At 39.9% G+C, this 12,137-nt stretch overlaps 2 protein-coding genes across 2 annotated transcripts; one reads left to right on the plus strand and one right to left on the minus strand.

Annotated features, from left to right (window-relative positions):
* Positions 1 to 403: 403 nt before the first annotated feature.
* LOC143030751 (uncharacterized) lies at positions 404 to 2,384 on the minus strand. Its single transcript, XM_076193956.1, has 3 exons — positions 2,316 to 2,384; positions 1,637 to 1,791; positions 404 to 1,374 (listed from the first exon to the last, which is right to left on the minus strand). Exons 1-3 carry the CDS (start codon positions 2,371 to 2,373, stop codon positions 1,141 to 1,143), a joined length of 447 nt encoding a protein of 148 aa, XP_076050071.1. The 5' UTR covers positions 2,374 to 2,384; the 3' UTR covers positions 404 to 1,140.
* A 2,844-nt stretch (positions 2,385 to 5,228) lies between these two features.
* LOC143030752 (male abnormal protein mab-31-like) lies at positions 5,229 to 6,359 on the plus strand. The gene is made up of 2 exons (XM_076193958.1): positions 5,229 to 5,609; positions 5,682 to 6,359. Exons 1-2 carry the CDS (start codon positions 5,250 to 5,252, stop codon positions 6,216 to 6,218), a joined length of 897 nt encoding a protein of 298 aa, XP_076050073.1. The 5' UTR covers positions 5,229 to 5,249; the 3' UTR covers positions 6,219 to 6,359.
* The last annotated feature ends 5,778 nt before the right edge of the window (positions 6,360 to 12,137 follow it).

Raw genomic sequence — 12,137 nt, forward strand, 5'->3', positions numbered from 1 at the left:
GTCTCATGGGGTTTGGAAAACCGATATTTACGACCAGTTAAAATCCTGCACGTGACGTGAGCAATTCTTTTCAATAAAATATTACAAGTAACATTCTTAACTTTGAAATTGGTATTTTTTTTTATTCCTTAGGCAGAGCTAGAAGCTTGAAATAAACTAGTAACTGCTGAGCACACTGCTCATTTTCCCTTCCACTCCTTTATTCTGTACTCAAGTCTATGGAAAAAAATATTCATCCTGCAGGTTCTACCAGTGTATAACATTGTAGCAAGAAGCAAATACTGGTTCAAATTTAGGATTACTCGAAACTAATTTCATTGCTTCGCCTCTACCTGTCAAGCATTTTTTACACTTCACAACTGCAATATCTATTCAGCACGAGCCAACAACCTTGACCATTAGCATAAAGTTCTTGTAAGGACAAATGGAATAAGACATAACAGTACAACTATTTATCAAGATAATGTTTATACATACAATAAATCTCCCTTACAAGGGAGGCAGCAAAATTGTATCTACTCCCACCCATTTCGTCTTCACATACTCCACTCCAATTCATCACCCTTTCCCCCTCTTACAAGGATGCAGACAAAGTCAAATCGACTTTCACCCATTTCATCCCCATATACTCCACTCCCATACACCACCCCTCCCTTCCTCCCTCCCTCTTTCCTTGGCTTCTCCTGGATGTCGGGTCATCCCTTCATCTCACCCACTGCCCCACTGGGTCAGAAGCAATGTAGCAAGACAGCACATCCACAGCAAGGCACTCTTTTAACCAGCGACACCCCTCCCCTGCACAAAAAAACTGGGAGAAATCCGTACAATCTTTAAACAACTGAACCAAGCTTTTCAGCCTAACACCTACAAAATCCTTATCTTGAACTAATGGCAACTACCCAAAAGTTCCTATGATCTCGTCAAAACTTTAACACCAAGATCCTTATTCCATCTACACCCAATCCAGAAACTGTTCATAGGTGAATTTGATTCAAGGACCATTGTCAACCACTGCAGGGCTTAGTTTTCTCAGTGAAGCTTCCAGCAACTACCTTTATTCCACAAAAAAATTGTCTCTAGTGCAACAATTTCACATTTCTTCAGTTTCCACTGGCATTTATTAATTTATATTTTATAAATCTATTTCAGAAAATCAATGGTGCATGGCAACATAAGACATATACACCGCCTGATGAGCTTGACTGGCTCAGCTGGAGGGTCTAAACAGCAGAAGTATAGAAGAGTGGCTACAGTGGTTCCATAGGATAGTGGTGCTGCTGGCCAACCGTGGCAGTCCCAGGTGGCAGCTTGAGGAAACCCTTTCCATACTCCAAGTGGAAAGGATGCACAGATCAACTGCAGTCCACCTGGTGGCTGGAAAAGATGGAAGCTTCTGTTATTTCACAAGAAATAGCTGGGAAAAAAAAAATGCTGCCAAGTTTTACCTCATTCCCAAATATAACTCCAAATTTGTCCAACCTGAATTTCTAGTAATAAAGTTCAAAGTAATAAAGAGCCACATTTGTGGCTAAGATCTTTCTGCTGGGAATGCCAAGAATGAATCCACAATAACTAAATGCCTATTAGGACTGCCACTACCATGTGTGCACAGTATGCACGTATCTTCCAGACCTACCTTGCTTGATGCACAGGTGTCCTGTATGGCTGAAGATTCCCAAAGAGGATGCGGCAGGCAGGTGCTAAGCAGGGCATCTTCCAGGTGAAGAAGATGTAGGTGCTCTGCAGGGCAACAGAACAGCAGTGCTTTACAACTCTCAATCCCAGAGGTCGCTGGAAAAGGGGCAACAAGCATCAGATCTGTCATCTCAAATGTTACCCAATTATAAAGGTTATTGCCAAATTCATACGAACTAATGAAATGTCAGCTTCAGAGGGGGTTTTTACACGGCCGAACGCGGTTCGACAGACACGTGTTTAAAGTGATGTGTGAACGGGGTATTTGGGGTTTAACCAACGTGTTCGACAACCAAATACCCCGTTCACACATCACTTTAAACACGTGTCTGTCCAAAGACAGACACGTGTTTAAAGTAATGTGTGAACGGGGTATTTGGTTGTCGAACACGTTGGTTAAACCCCAAATACCCCGTTCACACATCACTTTAAACACGTGTCTGTCGAACCGCGTTCGACGAACCGTTAGACGTTGTGTTACACCCAGTGAACAAGGAAACTAGTGCCTACAGTTTTGCATTATGTTGCCATCACATTATGATATACAATTAGCTTATTTCCAGAAATACAAAACAACAATACTCACTTGAGACCGAAGAACGCCAAACTTGGAGACTTACCATTTCCTTGAAGTCTGTCTGAAACCACTTCGGCTTTGAGAGGTGAAGATCCTTCCATGGCGTGGCTAGTTCCTGATCACCTCCTGTTACAAAAGCCCCCCCCACCCCCATCCTCCTCCCACGCAACTGACCAACAGGAACTCTTCTCTCACCCCCACTTACACCCAGCGAGGAGTACCTCGCCCACTTGCCAAATATCTCCCAAACCTGGATCATGTCCCCATAGTATCCCCTGCATCTGTCTACCAACTCGTGGCCATCTCTCCCCCTCCTCATCAGTCACCAACTCCTCCCTCCCTCCTTCCTTCATTCTCAATCCCCAACTCTCCTCCATCTCTCTTTTCTTCCTCAATCCCCAACTCTCCTTCTCCTCAGTCACCAACTCTCCTCTCTCTCTCTCCTCCTCCTCCTCCTCCTCAGTCACCAACTCTCCTCTCCTCCTCAGTCACCAACTCTCCTCTCTCTCTCTCCTCCTCCTCAGTCACCAACTCTCCTCTCTCTCTCCTCCTCCTCCTCCTCAGTCACCAACTCTCCTCCTCCTCCCCAGTCACCAACTCTCCTCCTCCTCAGTCACCAACTCTCCTCTCTCTCCTCCTCCTCCTCCTCCCCAGTCACCAACTCTCCTCTCTCTCCTCCTCCTCCCCAGTCAGTCACCAACTCTCCTCTCTCTCTCTCCTCCTCCTCCTCCTCAGTCACCAACTCTCCTCTCCTCCTCAGTCACCAACTCTCCTCTCTCTCTCCTCCTCCTCAGTCACCAACTCTCCTCTCTCTCCTCCTCCTCAGTCACCAACTCTCCTCTCTCTCCTCCTCCCCAGTCACCAACTCTCCTCCTCCCCAGTCAGTCACCAACTCTCCTCCTCCTTCTCCTCCTCCCCAGTCAGTCACCAACTCTCCTCTCTCCTCCCCAGTCAGTCACCAACTCTCCTCTCTCTCCTCCCCAGTCAGTCACCAACTCTCCTCTCTCTCCTCCCCAGTCAGTCACCAACTCTCCTCTCTCTCCTCCCCAGTCAGTCACCAACTCTCCTCTCTCCTCCCCAGTCAGTCACCAACTCTCCTCTCTCCTCCCCAGTCAGTCACCAACTCTCCTCTCTCCTCCCCAGTCAGTCACCAACTCTCCTCTCTTTCCCCTGACCACCACAAACTCTTACATTGGACAACAGATTGAGAAAATGGCCCACTGGATCAACATTGGACAACAGATTGAGAAAGTGGCCCACTGGACCAACATTGGACAACAGATTGAGAAAGTGGCCCATTGGACCAACATTGGACAACAGATTGAGAAAGTGGCCCAGGGGACCAACAGTGGACAACAGATTGAGGAAATGGGCCCGCTGGACCAGTTTGGACAACACATTGATTAACAAGGGTCCACTATACCAATATTGGGCTACAATGCTCGAACTCAAGTTACTAGATTAACTAACTCCATGTTAAGTTTTAACTTAAATTTTCATTTTAACAATAAAACATTAAATATTAAACAATTTAACTGAAACATTCTTAAACGTTAAATATTGCAATCTTGAAAAAATCACGTATACGTAGGTCATTACTAGCTGGTCTATTTTTCAAATACGGCTTGGGCTTTTGATATAAAATTAACTAGTTACCAACCTGTATTTGAGCTGCCAGTCTTCGAAGAACATCCATGCCTTCTCACTTTTCAATTATGTTGAATTTTAACATACGAGCCTTCTCGTTACAATTACTAAAATCTGAAAAACATTTTTTATTAATACAGAATGTTACAAATATTTCTATACTGCAAACAGCACTGTCAAACAAAAAGTCCAAAATATTTACCTCTTCTATGCGTTGGCTAGGCAGTCTTCCAAATCTAGTCGAAAAAGAATGAAAAAACGAGGAAACTGTCGGTAGGGGGGGGGGTTAGTGTAAACGGGAAAGCGATCCGAAATAGGCGCTTTTTCAAACACGAAAAAAGTTGACATCACCGTACGACGCCATCTTGGTTTCTGGTCTAGCAACGCAACCGAAATATCCCTTTCGCGCCAAAACGACCTCTGCTTTACCACGAATTAAATCAAGTTACTTACCGTTAATTACGAAATATGGGTACTACTCACCCCAGGAGCGCTTGGCCTTGTGTACGTCCTCCTCTTCATTGTACCTAGAAGTGTAAATAGGCAGACGCTGCAGCGCTTAGTCTGTATCCACCGTAAGCCCAGATCCTGGTCCCGGGAACACCATCACCATTGCAAATAACTACCTCACGTCCCCAGGGCATAAGGTCTATTATACAATGGCGGTGGTTTCGCGCCCTGGATTTGGTTCCAAGCATACGATGCCCTACGATGTCGGGCCCGTACCATCCTAAATCTCTCGAGTTCTATTCCCCCCCTCCCTCCCCACCTCGGGGCTCGATCGACTTGCCCTGCCTAGTCGTCTAGAAGGTTCGGCAACCTCCATTTAGGCGTACGAGGTCTCTACTCGCATCTCTAACGAGAATACAAGACACGGGCCCTGGGATGTGTGCTTTGCATGTGTTCGTGTTTTTCAGACCTACCCTCCTTCCTTGCACGATGCGGAGAGGCGCCCTGAACGGAATTCATCCCGTACAACACTACCGAGACTCTGCACCAATTCACTGTTATACCGTAACTTTGCAAACACCACGTGACATAACAAATATCACATTTGTTCAAGTCGATTAAACTTACAAATCTAGTTTATCTAGATACTCGACCTTCCGGATCTTTCCGGTTATACGAACTATCGATTTTTTGGGTATTTTTACATTTTTTCAATGTATTTTTTTCCGTAGAATCCGAAAATGACATTTTTTTTTTTGAGAAACCAATAGGTAAAAAGTTATTCAACTTTAAAGTTATTTATTCCCTATGTAATACTGAAGAAATGCTAACTTTCATTTTTCCTCTCTTTCAGGGCAAAAATCACGTTATTTAGGTTAATATGAATACTAAATACAATCTAAAGTGGCTATTTGAGAATATTAAAACAGAGCTTGATGCGGCAAAATCCCTTCAAGAGAAGAATATTATACCACAGAGCAAGAAATGCCCAAGAAAGCATGAAATGGAACTAAAAGAAATGAATGGATGCGCTAAATGGCGTTGCAACAAATCAAGTTGTGGTCAGGAAAATGTTACAGTTCGTAAAAATACTTGGCTGGAGGGCTCAAAATTACCTTTGACAAAAATCATTATTTTCATATATTCATGGGCAAAAGACTACACAAGCTCTAATTACTGCAACGATGAGATTGAAATCAACAAGGATACAGCAGTCGATTTCAACAATTATCTCAGAGAGGTAAGTAAATATCAATAAAATAAAATAAACTAAACTAAACTAAACTAACCTAACCTAACCTATCCTTTCCAGGTATGTGCTGAAACATTGCTGAAAACCCCAATGGTCATTGGCGGACCTGATACAACGGTGGAAATTGATGAAACTCATTTCAGCAAGAGAAAATACAACAGAGGAAGAGAGCTACCAGAGCAATGGGTCTTCGGTGGAGTATGCAGAGAAACCAAAGAATGTTTTTTGTATGCTGTTCCAAGAAGAAATGCTGAAACACTGACACAATGCATAAATAGGAGCATTCCACCTGGAACAACAATAATAATAAGCGACCTTTGGAAAGCGTACGACGGCATATCACTACTTGATGGATATAATTATAAACACTGCACTGTGAATCACTCCGAGAATTTTGTAGACCCTAAAACAGGTGCAAACACTCAAGCGGTTGAAAGTATGTGGCATAGCTTGAAAATGAAGAAAAAACGCCAAGGAGGGATTCACCGACAAATGATTGATTCTTATCTCTGCGAGTTTGTGTGGCGGAAACGTATAGAAAAGGACCAATATTTTGAACAAATATTGCTAGATATAAGTAATTTTGACGTAAAGTAATTCTTTTGAAGGAAAAGAGTTCTTTATTTGATAAAAGATTGAAAACATCAAAGAATGTATGTCTTACATTTGATAAAAGAAAGGAAAAATCAAAGTTTGCATTTCTTCAGTAATGCATAGGAAATAAATAACTTTAAAGTTGAATAACTGTTTATCTATCCATTTCTCCAAAAAAAAAAACAATGTTATTTTCGGATTCTATGGAAAAAAAATACATTGAAAAAATGTAAAAATACCCAAAAAATCGATAGTTCGTATAACCGGAAAGATCCGACCTTCCTGTCCTTGGGGTAGTCCGCCTTCTTTTCGAATGATGACGGTTTCGCGAGTCGCGAACGGCCTTGCAGGTTGCAGGCAGCCCCGGCAGGAAGAGGGGGAGGAGGGGGACCAAAGGGATCAATTTTGATTGGTCGAAAATTATCTCGTGTCTTGACGCTGACGAATCACTGTCCTTCCCTCTACCACAACTACCTTTATGACGGGCTTTCACCCAAAAAATGTCGACAATTGATTGTTACAAATTGTCTGCTTCCACATAATGCCCAGTGAGCACGATACAATTGTTATCGTGCATTGGTAAAGACGTCGAGGCATGTCAAGTGCAATGTCATATGTGATAAGTATTCCTGGCATCAGCTGGATGTAAGTGGCCATTTGCAAACAGGTTGTTTTAGTGGGAAGGCGCAAATCGTTCTTGGTCGTGCAGACCCCTACTCGCATAGGTAATAATAAAATAATAAATGACGGTATCCGGTCGTTTCGCTACATGGCCAGTTCGATACCAACCATTTCGCTTCATTGTTCGATCGTTTCGCTACACTGGTTTTTCGCATTTGAGATCCAAATATGATAAAAAGATACGATGTGTGCAGGTTTATTAAGTAACACAGAAGAATTTGCTTAATGAGGCGATTTGGCGATAAAATTGTTTTTATCGGGCCTTGTTTTATGCAATCGTCAGGCACATTATCCGGCAGATAATTATAAAACAGTGACTAATGCAAATTACTCATTAGAATGCCCATTCATTTCACGCACAAAATGTAGCGAAACGACCGAGCAATGTAGCGAAATGGTTGTTGATTTTTGTTTTGTTTTTAATCGTTTTATTACGCTCAAAGAGCGGCAAGCCTAATACATAGGAAATGAACTATCTACATGAGAATCGTGACTCACAGGACACGCTGTTCGACTGAGGCGGCAATTGGTAGACAAGTACAAATTTCCAGAGGTTGGGACACAGTGGTGGAGGACATGGTGATACAATCAGGGGCAACGACAGCATGTATAAAACAGCAGTGTTAATAATATCACAGTCAACAGTATATACAAAACAAAAGTATGAACAATATTACAGTCATGATATAAGGGACACTGACATAATTGAAACAGTCGTGGACAAGATCATACATCAGAATTATTACGTCGTTAACAACGATAGTTAGCACCCACCAAAGCGTGGGTGATGTAAGAGCAGTGTTTCTATATGGTCATCGGCAAGCAAGTATTTACATACATCAATGACAGACCCTCTATGGGGGATTAAACCTGTTACTGCAGGGCATTCAAAACAATAATGCTGAAGGTTGTTTGCATTGGGCATGTCACGCAGTTTACAGGAGGAGAATTGAGGCATGTCTCTTGTCTCGCTCACCTGCCACACTGCAGGTCAGTAGCCTAATCTAAGTCGAGCAGATGCCACATTATGTCGTCTAACTAAGAGTCCTCGGCGGCGATTGGCAAAGTGATCATAGTGCTGAATGGTCACGAACAAAGGTCGCTCGATATTCCTCCGGTTAGCGATAGACAAATGGGCTGCAGCACAAATCTTGCGTCTGTAGAATGAGAGGGTAGTCTACTATGTGAAGCGTCAGTTGCAGATGAGGGCTGCCCGCAGGCTGCCTTGGCGAGTAGCTCCACCGTGTCGTTGCTAGCTATTCCTACGTGAGAAGGGACCCGCAGGAAGTGTATAACAAGGGAGTGCTCAAGGGCTGTGGCTAGCTGAAATAGAATGTGAGTTACTAGGTTATGGGATTCTGATTTTGGGGAAAACAAGGCACGGAGAGCAGGTTGGGAGTCACAGATAATCAGGCCATTACTACCAACACGTAACAGTATATTGACAGCATCCAGGAGTCCGTGGAGCTCGCAGGAAGTCGAGCTAAGAAAACCTGGTAGTCGGCGTCCAACCCAGCCTCCATGGGATGGAACCTTACTAGTTAGGCGAGTAGATGGCACAGCCCGTGTTTCCGTCCGGTTGCATCGACCCGTCTGTGTATATTGTATGGACAGCCGGGAGGGAAGAGGTCACTTTGGCGATGGTTTCTAGAGCTAGTTGCTTCTGTAGTAGGGGCAGGTCACAGAGTCTGGCAGGTTGGTGTAGAGGTGACAGCGGGGAGCGGAACCCTCCAGGAGGGCGGACTGTCAACAATTTCCTGTCTAGGAGTGTGAAATCCCATGCTCTGTAGGTTTGTGCAAATGGCTCTAATAAGGGCGCAACCACCAGGCTGGAGTCGGGGCCGAGGTGCGGTAGGGTCGAGAGACGTTCTGATAACATTCGAGTAGTGGGGGCTAATATGTGGGGTGTGTAAGCATTTAACAGTGAAATATGTTACGTTAGCGTGTACTCGTTCCGCCAGAGGGGATAGATGTAGTTCCTGTAGCATATTGGCAACCCGAGTAGAGATCGGGCAACATACTATGAGCCGCATAGCTTTATTTTGAAACTTATCGAGGGGGTCCAGTGCTGGTTTAGGTAGCTGACATAAAGCAGGAGAGAGATAATCGATGACTGAGCGGATAAATGCTACGTAGAAATGGTTAGTGGCGAACTGGCCATGTAGCGAAACACCCTGTATCCGTTAGCAACAGCTTCCAAGCATTACGAGATATGATCATGTTCACTTTGAATTACCTGCAATACTGGACACCGTACTAACTTCTGTGGGACCAGAAGCTTCACATTTTGGCGGGATGATGATTTCGCGGGCATTATTATTAACTGTATTTTGACATTATAGCCCCTTGGGACTTGCTTATAGTTCCAATATACAAAACTCGATTTGTGTATTTCTCTTCTGTAACAAGGCCGTTAAAGATTTATAGTGAATTTTATTTCAATTGTGGTTGGTTTGAGTTGCATTTGTCTGTCCCTCCAATTTCCTGGAATTCCCCAACCAGCTGGCATGACCACCACGCGTCTTTAGAAAATAAGATAGAATAGAAGAATAACAACGACAACAGCAATAATGATAATAATGATAATAATAATGATAATAATAATGATAATAATAATAATAATGATAATAATAATAATAATAATGATAATAATAATAAAAAAATAATAATAATGATAATAATAATAATAATGATAATTAGTAATAGCAATAATAATAATAATAATAATAATGATGATGATGATGATGATGATCATGATAATGATAATGATAATTAGTAATAATAATAATAATAATAATAATAATAATAATAATAATAATAATAATAATAATAATAATAATGATAATAATAATAATAATAATAATAATAATAATAATAAAAATAATAATAATAATAATACACCGACTGATAAAAGTAATTTGGACAAAAGAAAGCATACCAGATAGCTGGAGAGAGAGGGGATAATTATCATTCCAATACACAAAAAAGATGATAAGTTAGAGTGCACAAACTAAAGAGGAATAAGCCTACTATCAAGTGCATATAGTTTATTTGCCAAGATACTGTATAACAGAATGGAAGAATACATGGAACATATAGTAGGAGAGTACCAGTGCGGTTTTAGAAGAGGGAGGTCAACAACAGATCAAATCTTTGTTGTAAGACAACTAATAGAAAAGCATTGAGAATGTGACAGGGAGCAACTACACATGTTCATCGATTTCAAACAGGCTTATGATAGAGTGAGCAGAACATCTCTGTGGAAAATAATGGAAGAATTAGGAATACCACACAAGCACATCAGGTTAACAAGAGCATGCTATGAAAACACAAATAGCATAGTGAAATGTGGGAGTAAAACTACATCACCTTTTCAAGTAGGAGATGGCCTAAAACACTGTTATTTAATTTGGCAATGGAAAAATAATCAGAGGTAGTATGAATGGGAGAGACGAAGAAATGAAATTGGAAGATATAACTATAAAACTATTAGCGTATGCTGACGACGTTGACATCATGATAGAGAACCTAACAGAAATGGAAAACCTGGCGGCGCTCTTTAACCCATTCAACTTCGATGACAAGATGTCTTGTCATTTGGTCAAATAAAACAAAAAATCATAAAACACCAAAATGTTTGATCAAACACCAGAAAAATATGACGTCCGTCCTCGCTTCGCTCGCGAGCGAAGCGAGGACTGACGTCATATTTTTTCTGGTGTTTGATCAAACATTTTGGTGTTTTATGATTTTTTGTTTTATTTGACCAAATGACAAGACATCTTGTCATCGGAGTTGAATTGTTTAAACTAAGGTCAATATCAAGAACAACGAAACTGAGACTGTACAATTCAGCAGTGAGACCAGTCATATTGTACGGCTGCGAAACATGGGCCCTTACGAAAGCTATGGAGAAGAAGTTTGAAGTTCTTGAAAATAAGATTTTACGGAGAATTTTAGGACCCGTGTATGACAACCAAAGGCAGAAATGGAAAATAAGACATAAGCGGGAAATTGGAGAACAAACAAAACAAGCCCACATTGAAAAAGGTGATAAGATTGATAAGATTGAAATGGGCAGGACATGTTACAAGGATGCAAGAAGATAGATGGCCAAAGAAAGTGCTCAATAGTGGAATGTGTGGAAGACGACCACATGGACGACCTAGAAAAGACTGGAAGAGATGCGTTGAAGAAGATGTGCAGATACGCAGAATAGAACCAAGGGAATGGAAGGAGGAGGAGGTGGCACAGGACAGAAAGACATAGCGAGACGCTTCAAAAGCGGTTATGGATCACAGAGCGGCCCGAAAACCAGCGGAGAAAAATAAGTAAGAAAAAGAGAACTACTACTACTACTACTACTACTACTACTACTACTACTACTACTACTACTACTACTACTACTACTACTACTACTACTACTACTACTACTACTACTACTACTACTACTACTGATAATAATAATAATGATAATAATAATAATGATAATAATAATAATGATAATAATAATAATAACAATAATAATAATAATAATAATAATAATAATAATAATAATAATAATAATAATAATAATAATAATAATAATAATAATAATAATAATGATGATAATGATGATGATGATGATGATAATGATGATAATGATGATAATGATGATAATGATGATAATGATGATAATGATGATAATGATGATAATGATGATAATGATGATAATGATAATAATGATGATAATGATGATAATGATGATAATGATGATAATAATGATAATAATGATAATAATGATAATAATAATAATAATAATAATAATAATAATAATAATAATAATAATAATAATAATAATAATAATAATAATAATAATAATAATAATAATAAAATAATAATAATGAAATAATAATAATATTAATAATAATGATAGTAATAATAATAATAATAATAATGATAATGATAATAATGATAATAATAATAATAATGATATTAATGATAATAATAATAATAATAATAATAATAATAATAATAATGATGATAATAATAATAATAATAATAATGATAATAATAATAATAATAATGATAATAATGATAATAATAATAATAATAATAATAATAATAATAATAATAATAATAATAATAATAATAATAATAATAATAATAATAATAATAATAATAAATACTGTATATAAATAAATGAATTAATCAAAAACCGAGAGCTTTTTCCCCCGTGTAAGGGAGGTAGCCAAACCAGAG

Source organism: Oratosquilla oratoria, chromosome 12, assembly GCF_046742065.1.
Source record: "Oratosquilla oratoria isolate Oo_2021 chromosome 12, ASM4674206v1, whole genome shotgun sequence".
Taxonomy (NCBI): Eukaryota; Metazoa; Arthropoda; class Malacostraca; order Stomatopoda; family Squillidae; genus Oratosquilla; species Oratosquilla oratoria.

Coding starts and splice junctions, on each gene's coding strand:
- LOC143030751 (XM_076193956.1), bottom strand. CDS start 2,373: ATGGAAGGATCTTCACCTCTCAAAGCCGAAGTGGTTTCAGACAGACTT. Junction 1,792..2,315: donor AGACAGACTTCAAGGAAATG/GTAAGTCTCCAA, acceptor CCCCTTTTCCAG/CGACCTCTGGGATTGAGAGT. Junction 1,375..1,636: donor ACACCTGTGCATCAAGCAAG/GTAGGTCTGGAA, acceptor CATCTTTTCCAG/CCACCAGGTGGACTGCAGTT.
- LOC143030752 (XM_076193958.1), top strand. CDS start 5,250: ATGAATACTAAATACAATCTAAAGTGGCTATTTGAGAATATTAAAACA. Junction 5,610..5,681: donor TCAACAATTATCTCAGAGAG/GTAAGTAAATAT, acceptor TATCCTTTCCAG/GTATGTGCTGAAACATTGCT.